Genomic DNA, 18,428 nt, shown 5'->3' with positions numbered 1-18,428 from the left:
TGGAGCATCCTGGGTGGCTTTGTCTTTGCAGGATGCCGGCCACGGCTCCGTGGTGAGCAGACTGGCCCAGCCCCAGCGGTGGGAGGGGGGAGGAGGGGAGGGGTGGTCTGGGGTCACTGATCACGATAACCCTGCGCTGACAGCATGGAGGTGTTTCCCGTTGTGGGGATTGGGGGGGTGGAGTTAAATAGGAACACGGGGCTCGGGTTGTCTGCGGTTTGGAAGTCTCCCAGCTGGAAGGCCAGGTTCACGGTCACATCCGACCGTGGCACAGAAGGAAGTCTACCAGGCTTGTTTACCCCCAGCTCTGACCGAGTGGAGCAGCGACTGGAGGTGAGCAGATTTTGCCCACGTGAAGCTTTCTGAGCGGCTGCGTTCTCTCCATGTCAGATGCCCGTGGAGCAGCAGGCTCACTGCGGCACGAGGCTGAGACCCCGACGCGCCTCTGGAGCTGGAGGTGGGATGCGCCTGGCCGCTGGGACCCCAAGGCACTCTGCGTGTTTGGGCTGCACGTAAGCTTAGTCACCGGAGAGGATGGAGGGGCGTCTCCTCCTCTGGTCGTGGCTCCTGCGTTCTGCAGACTCAGCCGCGGGCCCTGTCACATGAGGTTTTCTCTCCCACAGGTCGTGGTGTCTTACAGTCACACTAATTTTACCATCTGGCTTCTGCAAGTGAAGCCAGCCCAGCCGTCACGGAGGATGCCACGCCGGGGCTGGAGGGGCGGGAAGGGAGGTGGTGGGCGGTCAGCCGGAAGCCTGGAAGGCCGTTGACCACCCTGGCCAGGGTGAGGGGACGGGGCACTGGCCCCTGCTTGGCCACAGACTCGTGGGACTGGTGAGTCCTTAATCTCCGGGTGTTCTGTTGTATCCTGAGCGTAAAACAGAAGTGTTGAACAGCAGTGTTTGTGAGGTTCAAATAATGACCTCACCAGCACTTTGTCCCCACCTCCTGTCTCCCCCTCCTCAGCCCGGCTGGGCTCCCTGCGGTCCTGGAGCTGGCCCTGGGCCTCCGCCCGCCTCGCCCGCACGGCCTCCTCCTTCCCTGCTCTCAGACTTGTCTCGTATGTCTTTCTGGGAGCATCTCTCAGCCCGTCCCACGGCAGAAGCCACCCTTCCCTGCCCCACTTGGTCTCCTTTTTGTGTTTCGTCTACACGCCCTGGAACATCAGCTCCAGAAGGAGAGGGACTTTTGGCAAATGACAAATGCCCCCCACAGTGTGGCTCTAGGTCTGTATGTAAAATCATCATCAAAGAGCCCCAGGCAGTGGGTGAGAGTGAGCTGCCAGGAGGAGGGTGGGGTACTATCGTAGCTGAGCTGAACCCTTTTCCGAGTCGCGGGCTCTCTGGGGGCACGCACCTCTCTCCAGCACCATCCTTCTGCCCCGTTGAGCGTCGTATGGATGGAAGGACAGCAGTTTGTTCAGCAAGCGCACATGGAGCAGGGTGGGATGTGGCCACGTTCGCCAGGCTGCCGTGTGGAGGATGGATTGAGGGGGTAGCGGGTGGAGGGGGCGTTGCAGGGTGAAGAGGGGGCAGCTGGCGGAAGCAGAATCGCCCAGAAATCCACCTGCTTCCGATGTGTCCCAACCGTCACAGCGCTGGCTGTGCGCGGCACGTGGGTGTGAAGCCTTCTGAGGTCAGGTGGAGCCCTGAGACTGAGGATCCACAGGACTCAGCGTGGGGCCCGGCACGTGTCCGTACTCAGAACACTCAGCCCCCACCCCCCACCCCCACCCCCCGCGAGCGCTGGGCTGCCCAGGGTTCCCAGGCTGGTCCAGGGTCACAGGGCTGGAGCCCCCCTTCAAAGATCCATTTTAGAAATTGGTCCCCCTTGAGCCTCGCTGTCCTTGCACAGGTGAGGCTACCGCGAGCTGTCAACTGATGCGGAGGCAGCCCTGCGAGGCGAGGACCACCCCGCCACACCTCCATTTGTGGATGTGCGCGGAGGCTGCCCTGCCAGCAGTGGGTCCGGGCCGGGATCACGCCGGCTCAGCCCCTCCAAAGCCCCATCCTTCCTGCCGCCTGCAGGGGAAGTGCCCGCGCCATCCCGAACTTCCGCGACCGGCAGCGAGGAGGCCCCGGCGCGCGAGGGTCTGACCCGCCCGCCCGCGGGAGCGCCAGGTCTGGCCTTTCCGACGGAGTGAGCAGGGCGGAGACCCAAGTTGCGCGCCCCGCCCCGCCCGCCGCGGTGGCCGTCCGGGGGCGACACGTCCTGGGAGTACGCCGGTCGGAAGCGCAGCTGGGACTGACACGTGGACTTGGGCGGCGCTGCCCGGTGGGTCGGCTGGGCGGGAACGGACCCGGACACCCTGTGCCCACGCCGTCCGCGCCCGATGCAGCCGCCCCCGGATGAGAGCCTCAGGGAAGCGGCCGAGGACGCCCAGTGGTCCAGGTGGGGCCTCGCGGCGGGGGGTGGGGGGGTGGGGGCGGGGCGGCGGTCAGGGGAGGGAGCGGGCGTCCCGGGCAGAGATGGCTCCCAGCCGCCCCGCACCTTTGCTCTGCCTGGGGGGCCTTGCACCTCCACGCCTCCCATCCAGGGCCAGTGCCACCCCCCACCCACCCAGACCCCCCTGCACTCTCTCCAGGCCGCCCCGGTCCTGGGGGTGGTGTGCGCAGTGTCTTGTCCTGGGAGGCCTGCCTGGCTGGGCAGGGTGGCTCCCAGGCACGGCCTCCCCACCCCCAGGACCGCACCTGTGACCTGTGCCACCTGTGCAGGCAGGCAGTGGGCTGGGGGGCGTTGGGGGGACCAGGCCGGCACCTGCAGCGGTTGGCTGAGCCCTGCTGTCGTCGTGTGCCAGAGATGTGAAGCCAACAGGGTCCCCACGGGGGTGTCGGTTGTGAGGGAGGAAGAGCCCAGGCAGGCCGCCCTCTTCTGCTGCCGGGTGCAGAAGGCCCTGGGACAGGGATCTGCTCAGCAGCATGACTCACAGGGCGACCAGGAACGAGAGGCGAGCCCTCAGAGCAGCCCCCAGGCCGCCCGCCGCTCAGAGCTCCCTCCGGTCCTCCAGTGGACCCCAGGCCCAGAGTCAGGCCCTGCGCTTCCAGGCCCGTCTGCCTCCAGCTCTGAGTCCCCGGGGCCTGCCCTGCCGCCTGTGGGACCCGCCTCCCACAGCTGGTCACAGGAAGGCCTCAGAAGCCAGAAGGCTCCCTTGGGACAGGGCCCGGTGAGGGCGGGAGCCCCAAAGCCCAAATTGCAGCACGGGGTCTCCTTGCCAGGTGCCCAGGAGGGCGGCAGGCATGCGGGGTGTGCCCGGCTAGGGAGCGCCCTGCGGCCTGCCTCTGCTCCCTTGCTCTCTCCCCGCCCTTGTCGAGGCGAGGCCCCGCTGACCCAGGTGGCAGGCAGCTCCGCAGCCAGCTGGGCAGAGGGCCGGGACCTCTAAAGAATGTTTTGAAACTTCCCCCTCGGTTACGCTTTAACGGATCTAGATCTGGCTGGCTTTGCCTTCACCGCCTCCCTCCCTGCCCAGTTTAGAAAGGAGCACCTGCAGGTGGGGTAGCGGGGGTCCTGGGTGGAGTGGGCCTCAGCGGGAAAAGGTGGTTCGCACCCCCGAGTGGCTAAAGGTGATGAGAATCGTGACAAGGGCGACCGTGGGCGGCTGCCGCCATGTGGATGACCCCCGAGGCAGGGCCGCTCCCCAGGGACGTCCCAGCCGGGCGCCGGCAGCCTTGGGCCCGCACATTCTCTCCGGCGGTTGCCCTCTGCCCCTGCTTGCCCTCTGCCCCCAGCGCCAACTCATTTCCCTTTTCTGAATCGAGGGTCCACGTGACCTTGTGTTTGCTCAGCCGTGGGTGCTTCTCATGCACAGGGGCCATTTGCAGGATGCAGAAGGTTCTAGAAGGTTCACAGGAAGCACCCTGAAGAGCTGGGGGCTCAGACCCAAGGCTCGGGAGTGGACAGAGTGGGCTGGAGGCAGGTCTTCAGGCCTTTTGTGGCCGATTTTGCCATGACCTTCCGTGTTCCTCGCAAGCCCGTCCGCAGGTCCAGGACTCTGCGTCTGGCGTCTTAATCAGGCCTCCGGCAGCTGGCCGTGTCTGGGTCACCCCTCCAGCCAGACCTCCAGCTGGCCTGTTCTGTGTCCCCAGCAGCTGTGGAGGACGTCCCTTTGCCCACCCAGTGGCGCTGCCCGCCAACTCAGGGCCAGGGCTGCGGGGGCCTCCGGGGCCCAGGGAGGAAGCACACAGCACCTGGCCCCCCAGCTCCAGAGGGCGTCCCATGCCAGCACCTTAAACTCAGAGTGGGCTGGTTGCCTGAAAGCTGACGGGCCCTTCTTGACCTCCCGGGGCCACAAGGAGGCGGGGGGCAGCACCGTATTCTCGGTACCCTGCCAGCCTTCCAGAGCAGGTCAGTCTCATCTGGCTTTCCCCTGTTTCTAACTGGACTTCCCACCCAGAGAGCAAACAGAGCCAGGCTCCCGGGGTGCCGGCACAGTGCATCCGAGGGAGGGGCAGGTGCCAGGAACGCGGTCCCATCTGAGCGCAGGTGACCCTCCACCGCTCTGACCACATAAAGGAATAAAACTTCCTTTTAAAGGCAACTTCGGGCTGTGGCTGTTCGTGGGAAGTTAAAAGCCTTGCTCCCCAGCCCCTGCCACTCCCCTTGTGCACCAACCCGTGCGTGTGTGCTTGCTGAGGGCTCGCCCGCAGGGCCGTGCAGGTGGCCCTGGACGGGCGTCGGAGGCCACGGCAGGGCTGGGCTCATGAGTCCTCTGCTGGCTCCGTCCCGGTGGGCCCGGGTGGCCGGCTGGGCTGGTTTTGGTGGGCAGTTTGGACTGTGCCTCCCAGTAGGCCTGGTGGGATGTTTGCTCAGAGGGAGCAGTGTCCCCAAAGGCCTGAAGTGCCGGGCTGGGAAACAGGGGGCAAGAGGGTGGACTGGGGGTGTCATTCCCACGGTTGGAGCGCGGAGGAGACAGGCCCTGAGCCCCCAGGGGTTGCATGTCACAAACTCAGACATTGAGCGGGTGCCTCCTGGGGACTCGCTGGCCTGGCAGAGCCCCCGCCCCGCCCCTGCCCCACCCTTCACAGTCTTTGGTTCTGTAAAGGAAACTAGCATCTGGGACCGCCAGGCCCCAGGTGAGTCTGCGACCTGCCCCGTGGGGTTCCGCCCCCTCCCGCCGCCTTAGCCTTTCTAGGGGGGAGGCCACCGAGACCTGCCGCATGCGCTGTGCTACTGTCGTCCTCACCATCTTGGCTTCTGAGTCATTCCAGGCACACTTTACGAAACAGGAAGGAGGATGGGGGCGTGATGGCCCCTCCCTCGTCACTGAGGGTCACTGGGCAGTTTCCGAAGGGAGCAGCCCCCCAGCCTCGGCCGAGGCACGGTCCAGCGGCCGGCTCCTGGAACTGCAGAACGGCAGGCTTTCCAGCATGGGACACTATTTCCCATTGGACTCGTATAGGAGATTCTAATATAAAAAGCAACTCGTCCAAGAGTGCTGCCTGGGAGCCCCACCCATGGCACCCCTCGGGCACCCAGAGACCCAGTTTGAAATCCGTGGTCCAGTGCACACGGGGAAATTGAGGCACAGGGAAGGGCGGGTTTCCCCAAGTCAGGCCAGGGCCCAGAGCGGCACCCAAGTCTCTCCTCCGGGAGAGTTGGTCACCACATCAGACCACACACATCACTGAGGGCTGCAGAACACTTTGGACTGTAATTCCCAAACTCCAAACCGGGCGCCGCCCACAAACACGGCTCTGTCTGGGGACAGCAGGCCGGGCTCATTCACCCCAAACCCCCCGAGGGAGGGGCTTGAGCCTGGAAGCAGCTGTCTCCGCCAGTGGGATTGCCGGACGCTGCAGCCTCCTGGGGCAACAGCTCCTCAGCTGTGAGGGCAGCAGCGGGGACGGGGAGGGCCTCTGCAGGCCTGAGACATGGGGAAGGCTCCCGACTCGCTCCCTGGACTGTGGAAAAGTACACTGATGTACCAGGGGGAGCGGAGCCGGGGGAGGTGCCTGCGGAGGAGGGGCATGCTGGTGCCAGGCCTCTCCAACCCGCTGGCCAGTCGACAGCTCCTTGTTGAGGCTCCAGGAACTGGTGGGTCACCTTGCTGCTCACTGACCCAAGAAGGAGCTGGGTGTCAGGGACATGAGCCCATCTTCACCGAAGAAACTGAAGCTCGGGAGGCCGGGCGACGGGCCCCACGTGCCACCCCCCACCCCCTGCCCTGTCTGTGACCAGGTCCAGGACAGCAGCTTCTTCCCGCCCCGAAACTTTCCCCCAGCGCCAGGGGTGCGCAGTCCACCCTGCCAGGAGGAGGGCGCTGGCCAGAGGGGGGGGCAGCCCCACCTCGCTGCTGGCCCAGCGGTCCTGCCCCGGAGATAACGGACACAGCCGTCGCACGCACTTATCAAGTTGCTGGTGCGGGTGCTGCCTGCCAGCGGGCAAGACCCTCAGGCCCTCTGAGGTCTCTCACCCCCGGGAGGCATGCAGGCGAGGGCTCCGGCCCTCCCAGGGGTGGTCCTGGCCTCACCCTGGACTGTCCCCCCGGAGTCGGCTCACAGCCTGAGCCTGGGTGGGGCCCACAGGCAGGGGACCCGCCTGTGTCCGCAGATGGAGTCCAAGCTTCCATTACCCTGGGCCCCATTGGCTGTTCTTTTCACGTGCCCGGCCGGCGGGGGTAGCCCCCGCCAGGTCCAGACAGGGGTCCAAGGGGGTTTGGGGAGCGAGGGTGAGACTCCAGTGTCCTGGGTCATCTGCCAGGTGAGAGGCGTCCTTCCCTCTGTTCTGAGAACTGCCCGTGCGGCTCCTGCCGGCCTCACCCTCCTGGACACCTGTCCAGTGGCCTCCCCAAGGTCTACAGCACTAACGCCTCGGGCTGCTTTGGGCAGGCCTCGGGGGCCCTGGGCTTGGAGCCCCGGCCCCGTGCCTTCCCCACAGCCTGAACCTATTCCCTTTGTGCGTCTCGCACCACCACCACCCCTCCCCACCCTGGGGAGAACCCTTGCCCCAGTTGGGCAGGTGAGTCCAGGTGCAGGCAGGACCCCCAAGGCCCCACTGAGACTGCTTAAAGGCCTGTCCACTCTCCCGACCCCCCCCAGTTGTGGCCCCCACCCTCAGGGGACATCCCCGCCCTGTGCAAAGACATCGCAAGTCCCTAGTGGTGCTCCTCCCCCAGGCCGTCCCCCACTGGGCCCCCCTCCACCTGCACAAAGGGCACTGAGTCTCCTCTCTTTTTCGTTAAAAAAAATACCAATCCCCCCTCCCCAAACTTTGTCTCTTAGGGCGGTTCTAGATGTACAGAGCTACCGCAAAGGCAGTACAGACTGCCACGCGCTCCACACGTGTCCCCCACTCACGTCCTAGGTCAGTGTCCATTGGTCCCCATCAGTGGACTGCCGTGGACAGTCCTGCTGCCAAAGCCCACGCTGTGCTCGGGTTCTGCACTCTCCCCCGAGGTCCCAGGGCCCCGCCCAGGGTCCCACAGGCACCTGCGTCTCCTGGGCTCCTCCGGGCTCTGGCAGTTCCTGACTTCCTGGTTTGGTGACTGACAGTCGAGGGTGCTGGCCAGGAGCTTTGGGGACTTGTATGGACTTGGTCTGGCAACCTTCCCAGGCGGCCAGGGCTGCCTCACTGCTGCCCAGGCTCCTCCCAGGGCCTGCCTGCCCCAAGGTGGTCTGCTGGGCAGACCCAGCTTTCCTGGGGACCCTGCGGGGGCCCATGGTGCTGTGGGACCCTCCCTCTCTGCCGCGGCTGGGGTCCTCTTCCCCAGCCCGTCGCCCCCTTGGCCGGCTACCGGCTGTCAGCCTGCTGCCTTCCTGGGCCCTTGGTCCATGGAAACCGAGAGCCTGGGGCCTGGAGAGCAGCACCTCCCCAGCTGCGGCTATTCAGCCTCTGCCCTAGGACAGCCATCCGGCCGCTCCCACCCCTGCTGCGTGAGGGACCCCCTGCATCATTTCTTGTGTCTGCCCGTTTCTCCCAGGAGTCACCAGACGTGAGCAGGTGGACATTTGAGAGGTGGCCGAGGGGCCCCATCCAACAGCCTCTCCTGGGCCCGACCGGGCCCTTCTCTCCCCAGACCCGAGTGCCAGGTGTGGACAGGGACGCTGCTTCTGGGGACATGCCTGCTGTACTGCGCCCGCGTCAGCGTGCCCGTCTGTGCCGCCGCCATGAGCCAGGACTTCGGCTGGAATAAGAAAGAGGCCGGTGTTGCTTCTTCTGGGGCTCCTGCCTGACTCAGGGGGCGGGGGGCCGCCTGGGGGACCGGTAATCCCTCCCCGTGTGCAGGGCCTGGGGAGGTGGCTCCTAGGAAGGGAATGGGGGGAGGCCCCGCCCACAGCAAGACGGGGGCTGGGAGACCCGAGGGCTGCGCAGGGGTGGGCTGGGGCCCATGGGGACAGAGGGACCAGGCCGTGCCCTGCACGCTCAGCCCCGGCCTCCTCTGCAGAGGGGATGTGGCTGCAGTGCCCACCCCAGAGGGCAGCTCCAAGTGACGGGCGGTGCCGGCCCCCTCCCCGGGTTCCTCCACGGTAGGGTCTCCTGGTTCGGCCTGCAGCCCAGCCGCACAGCTCCCCGTCACTGCCCTCTCGTCCCCCGTGCAGGATCGGGGGTGAGAAGGTCATCCTGCTGTCGGCTTCCGCCTGGGGCTTCATCACCGCCGCCACGCCGCTGCTCTCCCGCCTCAGCAGTGCCCACCTGGCCTTCATGACCTTCTCTCGCATCCTCACGGGCTTGCTCCAAGGTAGGGGGGCTGCGGGGGGCTGGACCTCGGGCCCACACGCCGCAGAGCAAGGGGAGTGTGTGCACGGGCGTGTGTTCAGGTGGGTGCTCATGGGCGTGCGCGTGTGTCCTCGTGTGTGCCCCTGCATGTGGTGTGCCTCACTTCAGAGCGGGTGCGCCAGTGCTGTAGCACTGCTGCTGCTGAGGTCATGGGCTCTCCTCCCTGGCAGGCGGACAGCTCGGGCCATCCCCGCTGGCGGGCTGCCGGCTCTTGGCTTCACTTCCCTGCACCGGGCTTTGTTTGTGCTTCGATGCCGTTGCGCCCAAGGCACTTTCCGTGTCTAGAGTCACTTCACAGTCTGGCTGGCACGTTTTAATGTCACGTGTCCTCCTCTGCCAAAACTTCTGCTCCAGGGATCCGGTGTCAGCCAGGTTGCCACGCGGCACCGTCGGCTCCACCAGCCGCATGGTGGGCACGTGCCCAGTTTCTATGTGCTGCCAGTCGGAGGCCACACCCGCGCTGGCCGGGCCAGCAGGCTGAGGGGATGCCAGCTTTCCCAAGCCCCCTGCTCTCGTTCTTTGGGGATATTACACTTCTGGAGAGAGCCCCCCTCAAAGATCCCCAGTGGCCTGGGGGACCTGGTGGCAGGGGCGCACACCCACCCTCCAGGGAGTGGGACGGCCTTCTGAGCTCCTGCCCTCCACCAGCATGGCATCTGACAGCATCCGTCCTCTGGACGTGACCCCTTCCTCACCACACCTCCCCACTTCCCAGAGCTCTGGTGGGGCGTGGGCCTCTAGCCCGTACCCCCAAGACCCCAGATGTATATCCTGGAATGGGCCTCTGCCTGTTTCCTGATCAGCCCCACCGGGCCGGCCCACATGTGGTCCTGGTGGTCCAGGCAGTCCAGCGCCTGCGCTCCTTTGAATTCACCCCACGTGCTCCCCACATGGTGTGAGCAGGGGCCCGGGGCCCCAAAGGGAAGGCAGGGACCAAGTCCTGTCCCTATGTGCCCTGGCCTCTGAGCTTCCCCAGGTGCTTTTGGAGAAAAGCGCAGTGTAACGGGCAAGAGCTGCTTTCGCCAATGTGGTTTTTTTTTTAAACTAGATTTTAAAATAATTATAGCTTTACAGGAAGTTGCAGTGAAAGGTACAGGGAGGTCCCGAGCTCCCTCCCCCACCTCCCTGTGGTGGCATCTCACGTAGCTACAGGGCAGCATCACATCCAGGACCTGGCAGTGCAGTTCCACGGGGCTGTTCAGGTCTCACCGACGTACACGCACCGTGTGTGTCAGTGTGTGTGCGTGTGCACTTGTCACTTGTCACCTGTGTGTGTGCTTCTGCGTGTTGGTGCCAGGACTCTGGAGCCGTGTGGCTCTGGGGGCTGGCGTGACAGTGGAGGAGCGCCAGCTTGGGCCCAGAAGCCCCTCTGCAGCCGTCCTGGTGGCAGGACCTTGAGCGAACCCCCCGCTCCCCAAGCTGTCTCTTTAGCTGAGTGTTGGGAAAAGCCCAGCCCTGCTGATCCCTGGGGGTGACAGCGGGAGGAAGGAGACCCGGGCTTGAATAATCACCGAGGGCCCCGCGGAGCTTCCCTGTCTCACCCCTCTGCCGGCCACCCCGGCAGGGCCCACGGGCCAGCTCGGGACACAGCTCTGCGTGGGCCTCTGCCTTCTCTGCCGCCCCAGGGGTTTACTTCCCTGCGCTGACCAGCCTGCTGTCCCAGAAGGTGCGGGAGAGTGAGCGAGCTTTCACCTACAGCACCGTGGGGGCCGGCTCCCAGTTTGGGTAAGTCCCGGCCTTGGGGGGGGCCGAGCAAGGGGGTCGGTGTGGGGAGGCGAAGGGCGTGCACCTGGCAGAGCGCCTCGGTGCGTCTGGTGGGGACAGGCCACGTGCACATCTGGGACAGGGTGACGCAGGTCTGGTGACTCTGTGCTCTGCGAGGCACTTGCCACCCCCATCTCCGTGCATGCTCTGTCCCTCTCGGGCCAGCAGCAGGTGACCAGAGCTCTGGGGCTCTGGCACGTGGGCTGGGGTGTTAAGTTCCCTTCCATCTGTGCTGACAGAACTGGATGGGGTGCCCGTCCCGATGGGGGAGGTGGCCTGCGTTTGCCCCAGAGGGTACCCGTCACGGTCCAGACATGAAAGGTCCAGACCTGTAAGGTCCAGACCTGTGGCCCTCCCCACTGCACCCCCCAGAGCACCAGACCCTCCGTGGGGCGACCGCGCTGGGGCTGGAAGGACGTCTTGCTGTCCTATTGGGGCTTCACGACCCCCGGGCTCAGGGCCCTCACGTTACTGCTGCCGAGGTCCAGGCAGAATGCAGAGGGGTGAGGGGTACCTGCTGGGGGGCTGGGAGCGGCCCAGATAGAAACCCAGGGGGCCCAGTGACATGTGAATTTCAGAGAAGCAATACATGGACAGAAGAGTTTCATTGTTTATCTGAAATCCCGTCTCACTGGGTGACCTGGGCCTTCCGGGGAGGGAGTGGGGTGCAGGGGAGGTACAGGGAGAGACCGTGCCCACCCCCTCCCCGCAGATGGGGAAATGGAGGCTCAGAGTGGAAGGCATCCCTCCACTGGCCTTGGGGGAAAGCCTTTCTCCTTTAACTGTCTCCTGGCCAAGCCTCAGCAGGTGGGGGGTAGCCTCTGAACAGACAGGCCAGCCTGGGGGAGGGGTGGGCCTCGAGGGCATATTTGGGACAATAGCATTGGCAGGACCTGGGGAGGCAGCTGGGTTGGATGGTTGTTTTTGCATTTTGAAATCTTTTTGAAATTTCATCCTCTCTGATATGAGCAGCTGAAAACAGCGAGGAGGTTTTATGTTTCAGCGTGTTCTTGTCACCGCTGTCTTCTTGTTGCCCTTTTCATTTTAAAAGGATCCACACACAACTGTAGGCCAACTGGGAGGCCTAGTAAGGAGATACTAGGGCAACACAGGACCCGTGTGCCACGTCACGGCTGCCATGTCCACGCTGGCCCCCGTGGCACCGGAAGTCCCCGGAAAGCTTGCATCTGTCTTAAAAAAATGCACAACATGAGGTTAAGTTTGATTTGGGGCAAAATGGGGGCTGCAGCCCGGGAGACAGCATTTCAGAGAAACTGCTCCCAGGAGGTGGGGGGAGGAGCCAGGATATAGAGGAGTTTTGTAACAAAAGGGCAGGTAATGGTCAAAACATTATTGTTAATTAAAGAAAACTCGATCTCTCAAGTTTAGGAATTTAGTGCTTTTCTGTGTCTGGGAAAATGCAAGAGTCTGGGCTCACTGAAATCATTCCTTTGATGTGCACCTCAGCTCTCTGGGGCCAGTGTCCTGTATTTTCACATCCTGAGTTTCCGCAGGGCTCACCGCAGGGAGTGGCTGCAGTCTGATGGCTGCTGGATGGCAGGTATTCTTTTCAGCCCTGAGTTTCCTCAGGGCTCACCGGCTCACGTTGGAGGGCTGCAATCCTTGATGAATGTGACATCCTTTGTTTGTTGATATGGCAGGAAATATTCCATTTATAAACATTCCATTTATCACATCCCTAGCAAGCTGCCTGGGGACCAGCCTTCCGGGCAGCTGCCTCACAGGGGATAGAAATGCTCTTTTCTAGGGACTCAGGTCACCTGGGGTAGGGGTCTCGGAGATGTCTCCGCACCCCAGTGAAGCGAGGGCCCCAGCCACACCCCTCCCTGTCGTTCCAGGACGCTGGTGACGGGGGCCGTAGGCTCCCTGCTCCTGGACTGGTACGGCTGGCCGAGCGTCTTCTATTTCTCGGGTGGGCTCACCCTGCTGTGGGTGTGTTACGTGTACAGGCGTCTGCTGGGTGAGAAAGGTACGTGCCGCTGCCCGGGAAGGGCGGGGGCCCTGGCGCCTTGTCGCCTCCAGCGAGCGGCCACCGAACCCCCAAGAGCAGGCCAGCTCGGGGGCCCCAGGATCCCCTAGGTAGAGCCTCACAGAAGATGCCCACTCCCTGAGTCTCAGCCGGCTACGGTCAAGTCTGGTGTGAGAGTCGCCGGGTGAGCGCAGACGTGCAGGGGGCTGCCCAGCCGGCAGAGGCATATTGCAGGGGTAGAGGTGGCTCCTGGTGACAGGAGTGGGGCCTGGAGGGTTTGAGGACTCAGGGGACAGATGGCCAACACTACTGTCCACCCTCGAGGGCAGACGCTGCCGACCCCAGGCTCTGGCGGAGAGGACAGGATGGCCCCCAGGCACAGCCGGGGACCCATGAGCCGCCCCCAGCTTCTGGCCTGTGGGGGCAGAGCCGTCCACCCTCTTTGAATGGCTTTCACGTGGAGATGCCTTGCCCTTCAGATCTCATCCTGGCCTTGGGCGTCCTGGCGCAGGGCCTGCCGGTGTCCAGACACACCAAGGTGCCCCGGAGACAGCTCTTCCGAAAGCCTTCAGTCTGGTGAGCTGGGCTGCTGCGGGGATGGGGTTTGGGGCCCTGGGGACCTCGGCCACAGGGTGAGCGGCCCATGCGGGGGGGCGGCTCCACTCTGGGCTCCACACCCTCAGGCCCCTGGCTGCCCTGGGTGTGGGGAGGGGGCTGGGGTGTGGGCCCTGAGCCTGGCCCCCGCCCCCCCAGGGCGGCCATCATCTCCCAGCTCGCGGCGGCCTGCTCCTTCTTCATCCTCCTCTCCTGGCTGCCGACCTTCTTTAAGGAGACCTTCCCCAGCTCCAAGGTGGGTTGGCCGCCCGGCAGCTCACAGGGTTGGGGGGCGCCGCGAAGCACACGCAGAGGGGCCCTGGGTTCCTTCCGCCGAGCTCTGGTGGCTCTGCCGCCTCCTGGCTCAGCGGCCGCACCTGGGTGCACACAGGAGAGGCCCAGCTGCTGCCCCGGCTGCCTGCCCGGCTGCAGACAGTCCTTTCTGGGGGCGGGGGCACGCAGGGGCTGTGATGTGGGCACAGATGTCACCTGCTGGTCAGCCTGGCTGACTGCACCCCAGCCGCCCGGCTACCCTCCCAATTCTGGTGACCAGGGCCCCCTGGCTGCACACTCTGGGCAGGGTGCGGCCCCCCAGCTCTGCCCCGCGGGGTGTGGGGAGCCATGAGGAAGGTTCTGCCTGCAGGGGTGATAGCTTGAGGGCCCAGCGCTCAGTCAAGGTCGGGGGTGAGTTAGGATCTCGGAGGCCCAGCCTGTGGGCAGAGAGCCTGGTGGGCAGTGGTGGGCGTGGATGACCGCCTGGGCTGTTCGTCCTTTCCCCGTGGTCGGGCACCTGCCCTGGCGGCCTCTGAGGCCCCTGTACCCTCCTTCCCTGCAGGGCTGGGTCTTCAACGTGGTGCCCTGGCTAGTGGCCATTCCTGCCAGTCTGTTCAGCAGGCTTCTCTCAGACCGTCTCATCAATCAGGGTGAGCCCTGGGGGAGGGGCCGGGCAGGGAGCCATGCCTGGGCTTTGCCTCACTCTGGGGGGCAGAGAGGCACCCCTCCTGGGGTGCTCCTGTAGCGATGGGAAGAGGCCACGCCCCCGAGGACCAGGCCATGAGAGTGGGACCCCTGGCCCTTAGAGCCAGCCAGGTGGGCCCGTGGAGCCCGGCTCCCGGCCCGACTCTGCTGATGACTGCCTCCAACTTGTCACCCCCCAGCCTGTTTCCCCATGTGGGGACACTGGGACACAGTCACACTGCGACAGTGTAATTCCTCCACCTGGGGGCTGGACACAGCCCCCAAGCCTCTTCAGAGGAGGAAAGGGCACCTGGTGAGGTCAGAGGTCTCAGGCCTGAGACCCGAGTGCACACGGCCCGAGGATGACTGTCCCGCAGACACGCACGCTCCCCACGACCCTGCACTGCGCGTCCTTAAATGTCAGTCTTGTCCTAGTTACAGAAGAACCACCCACTCATTGTGGAAAAATTAGAAAATTGGTAGAAACACAAAGAAAGCACTTTGTAACCATAGAGTGGCCTTCCTCAGGTGCGTCTGCCAGGCCTCGGCCTTGGGAACCCTCTAAGTGCACAGGCTCATACACGTGTGCGCGCGGCTCACGGTGATGCAGAGGCTGCCCCACCTCCAGCCCAGCCCGGCCCTCCTCTCCCCGCTCCCTCCGCGCAGCCGTGAGGGTGGGACCCACTCTGGGTGCTGTCTGGGGTGGGAGAGCACAGATGGGCCGACAGGATGTCTCCTGGTCTCCCCGTCTAGGTTACAGGACCATCACTGTGCGGAAGTTCATGCAGGTAGGAGGGTCGTGGGACGGCTCTCTCCCTCTGGACATCCCTGTTTTGTTCCTGGGGCCCCTGACCTAGAAGGGGACCGGTGTGGCACAGTGGCTGGAGGGCACTGTGGGTCAGTGCTTGGGACTGGCTTGGCTGACCTGAGACACTTCCCTGAGTTCTGGTGCCCATTTGGGGGCCTGGGTCAGCTCACGTCGAATGGGCTACGACCAGCAGGTCCAGATCATTCGTGCAGCCTCGTCCCAGTGGCCTCCAGGCAGGCCCCAGCCCGGGAGGGGTGCCCACCGACCCTCGTTCAGTGTGGCCCAGGCAGCCCAGGAAGGGGCGAGACTCCCACCCCGTCCCCACTCGTCTCTCCCGCAGGCGATGGGCCTCGGCCTGTCCAGCGTTTTTGCCCTGTGTTTGGGCCACACCTCGAGCTTTTGTAAGTCTGTGGTCTTTGCATCAGCCTCCATCGGCCTCCAGACCTTCAACCACAGGTAGGGGCCAGGTTCCTCGTCCACCAGAGCCACCCACGCTGCCTTTGGGCTCCCGGGTCCCGGGCCCCTGGCTCGGGGCGCACATGGAGGGTGGGCGCATGGCAGGTCCCCACAAGTGAGCCACGAGGCGAAGGGCAGTCAGGGTATCAAGCCGGTGAGGACCTGGGCCTTTTGGGAAAACAAAACGGGTGCTTGGGGAGGGGCTGGCAGAGCAGATGAGGGTCCCCAAGCAGCATCTTTTGAACCAAAGGTGGGGAGCGAGCCCATCGGATCCCACGTGTTGTTCTGCGGGCCTCCCAGCCTGCACAGCAGCTCAGTGTTTAGTCAGAAAACCTGCACTGACTTGTTTTGGGAATCGGCGCCTTGATGTCGTTTTCCAGATTATCGGGTAGCAAATGAGTGTGAGTCCGAGCAAACTCAGCTCCCTGTCTTGTTTCATCCTGGGAGTGGGTCCCATGCGTAACCGCCGAGCTGGGGCTGAGCTCCTGGCATGGCCAGCCTCCGGGATCCAGGTGATCGGAGGACCGACCGCCGGCTTGGCGGGTGGCGGCCACCCTGTGGTCACTCACCCGCGTCCTTTCCTTTTCCCGCAGCGGCATTTCCGTTAATATCCAGGACCTGGCCCCGTCCTGTGCCGGCTTTCTGTTTGGTGAGGACCTCGGCCCCTTGTTGGACAGGAAGTGGCTGCCCCCCCCCCCGCTCACCCCCTCCCCGCTCCCAGGGCCCCCAGGTGGGTGCGCCATGGGAGGGTCACAGTGGGCCTCCGCTGACTGGTCCTCGTTCTCTCTGTCCTGTTTCAGGTGTGGCCAACACAGCTGGGGCTTTGGCAAATGAGAAGTGGGCTGGGGTCCCCTGCCTGCGGGTTTCAAACCCAGAGTTCCCCGGGGCGCCGCCCCACGCCTGTGTCCTCCCACCTGCTCCGCTGCTTCGGCCCTCAGGGTGGGGCGTGGCACCCCTCGGGGGGTCCCCACAGTGTCAGAGCAGTGGCGGGGGGGGCAGCCGAGACCCCAGAGCTGGCCGGGGGAGAGCACAGAGCCGTCTAACACTGTGCTCATGCTTCCAATGGCATGTAACCGTCCCCAGCCACGTGACCCGCAGATGTGAGTCAATCCCCGAGGTCCAGGGTCCCCAGAGGCCGAGTGCCTGGGTGACGGTGACGGGGCTCATGCCCTCCGGCCCCCCCGTCCTCAGCTCCTCTCAAAGCTGTCCTCAAAGGGGCGGGATGGCCCATCACCCCGTCTGCTTGTCCCCTCTCGAGGGTGCAGGAGTCGTGGGCGTGTGCCTGGGTGGCTACCTCATTGAGACCACGGGCTCCTGGACGTCTGTGTTCAACCTGGTGGCAGCCATCAGCAGCCTCGGGCTATGCACCTTCCTGGTGTTCGGGAAGGCCCAGCGGGTGGACCTGAGCCCCGCCCATGAGGACCTCTAGCCGACCGACCCACTGTCCCCGAGGACCCAGCGCCATCAGCCTCGGGGACAGCGTTCAGCTTAGAGGCCCCTTGCTCCTGGCCCGCAGTGTGAGCAGAGGCGGGGGAGCCTCAGCCCAGCAGGAGGGTGCGGTCCGGTTCCCCCGCCCTTGCGGGTAGCAGCCTCCTTCCGGGTTGGGGGGACCTCATGGTGGCTGGATTAGTGTCCAGTAGCAGCAGCTTCGTCACAGACACGGCCTGTTCCTCGGAGACCCGTACAAGCCCCACGTCAGCCCGCCCGGGACCGTGTCACTGCAGGGCAGGGCGCCCCACTGGAGTCTCTCCCCAAAACCTGCCTGGCTCTGTTTCTCCGCTCTTGGGGCCGGATCATGCTCTGTGGTGGGCCGTCCTGTGCACTGCGGGGTGTTTAGCAGCATCCCTGGCCCCCACCCACTAGATGACCCCCCCCAGTCATGACAGCCAACCCTGTCTCCTGACATCACCAAGTGTCCCCGGGAGACCCGCCCCCTGGCTGAGGACCACAGCTCTAGAAGAAGGCCAGAGAGGGCTGTGGTGTTTCCGCTTCTCTAGGCACCCAGGCTGAGGCCCCCCAGTTCGATGGGTGGGCAGAAGTGGGGGCTCGAGGCCCTTGTGCATCGTTGGGGACCCTGCCCCCGGCGTCCCCTCCCATGGATTCCCAGGCACTGGCGATGGGTCCTGCTCCCCTGGTGCCTGCGGAGGGCACGTGGGCACCCGCTCCTGGCCAGGACACGCCCCGGAACCAGTGAACCCACCGGTCCGCATTCTCTTTCTCCCTCCTTGTTTACAATAGAGGGGCCGGTCGTCTCGCGGATTAATAATAGATTTTGCAAGATGTATATGCAGAGAAAAGAAACTATGAGAATGTGGAAAAGCACACCAAAGCCTTATTTAAATGATGACTATTAAACTATTTAAAAAGAAGACCATAATGTTATTTAAGGCCCTTCCTATAAAAAGAATAAACGTGTGTTAAAGATTTATTTCACTAGTTCGAGGAAACCAGCAAAGTGTTTCAAACAGTCGAAGGAAAATGCCAAGAACAGACGTACTGATCCTCCAGGATGCTGACACACACGTGCAAATACAGCCGAGGTGGGGTTTCCTAGCTCCCCCTCTGGACAGACCCCGCCTGTGCGTCTGTGTCGGAGCTGCTTGGTGTAGCTGTCAGCTGTGTAGATTCTAGAATCAGACAACTCCTAATTTTCCATGTAAGCAAAGATTTCCTCCCGCAGCCCCCCCACTTGTGATCAGAAAGAATCTGAAAGAAAGATTCGCGATTACAAAGTGAGTCTGGCCTCTGTAGGTTTGGCCTGACTGTTTACGGAGATGCAGCCAGAATGTTAATTTGCCATAAAGGCCACACTGTTTGCTCGGCTGGGGATTTTCATGAGAAACCTCGGGTGGATTTCTAGGCTGTGCTGTCCCGAGCTGGGAGCCCTGCCCAGGAAACTCCCTGCGGCGGGGTGGTTTCCTCAGGACACAGGACACAGGTGTGTCCTCTTGCCCGTTTTTAAGGCAGCGCAGGGATGATCTGCCTTCACCTTGTTGGGCAACTGTCACCGCCATCATCGTCATGACTTTCTCCTCCCAAACTGGAACTCTCCCCTCCCCCTCCCCCAGATCCTGGCGCCCACCATCTGCTTTCTGTCTCTATGAACTTGACCCTTCTAGGGACCTCAATGGAAACGTATCCTACAGC

General features: G+C 63.9%; 1 protein-coding gene across 1 annotated transcript; it reads left to right on the top strand.

The window, feature by feature from the left end:
- The first annotated feature begins 1,839 nt into the window (after window positions 1–1,839).
- On the top strand, window positions 1,840–17,636 carry SLC17A9 (solute carrier family 17 member 9). The gene is given in 13 exon segments (XM_029221184.1): window positions 1,840–2,391; window positions 8,012–8,142; window positions 8,145–8,199; window positions 8,535–8,674; window positions 10,338–10,437; window positions 12,336–12,466; window positions 12,946–13,042; window positions 13,220–13,316; window positions 13,896–13,983; window positions 14,771–14,805; window positions 15,166–15,281; window positions 15,875–15,930; window positions 16,082–17,636. Coding segments are annotated over 13 exon segments (1,734 nt in total). The 5' UTR covers window positions 1,840–2,332; the 3' UTR covers window positions 16,711–17,636.
- Window positions 17,637–18,428: the final 792 nt, after the last annotated feature.

Source organism: Monodon monoceros, unplaced genomic scaffold (genome assembly GCF_005190385.1).
Source record: "Monodon monoceros isolate NGI ecotype Baffin Bay Population unplaced genomic scaffold, NGI_Narwhal_1 Super_Scaffold_13, whole genome shotgun sequence".
NCBI lineage: Eukaryota > Metazoa > Chordata > Mammalia > Artiodactyla > Monodontidae > Monodon > Monodon monoceros.
This window is presented reverse-complemented; position numbering and strand designations above follow the sequence as displayed.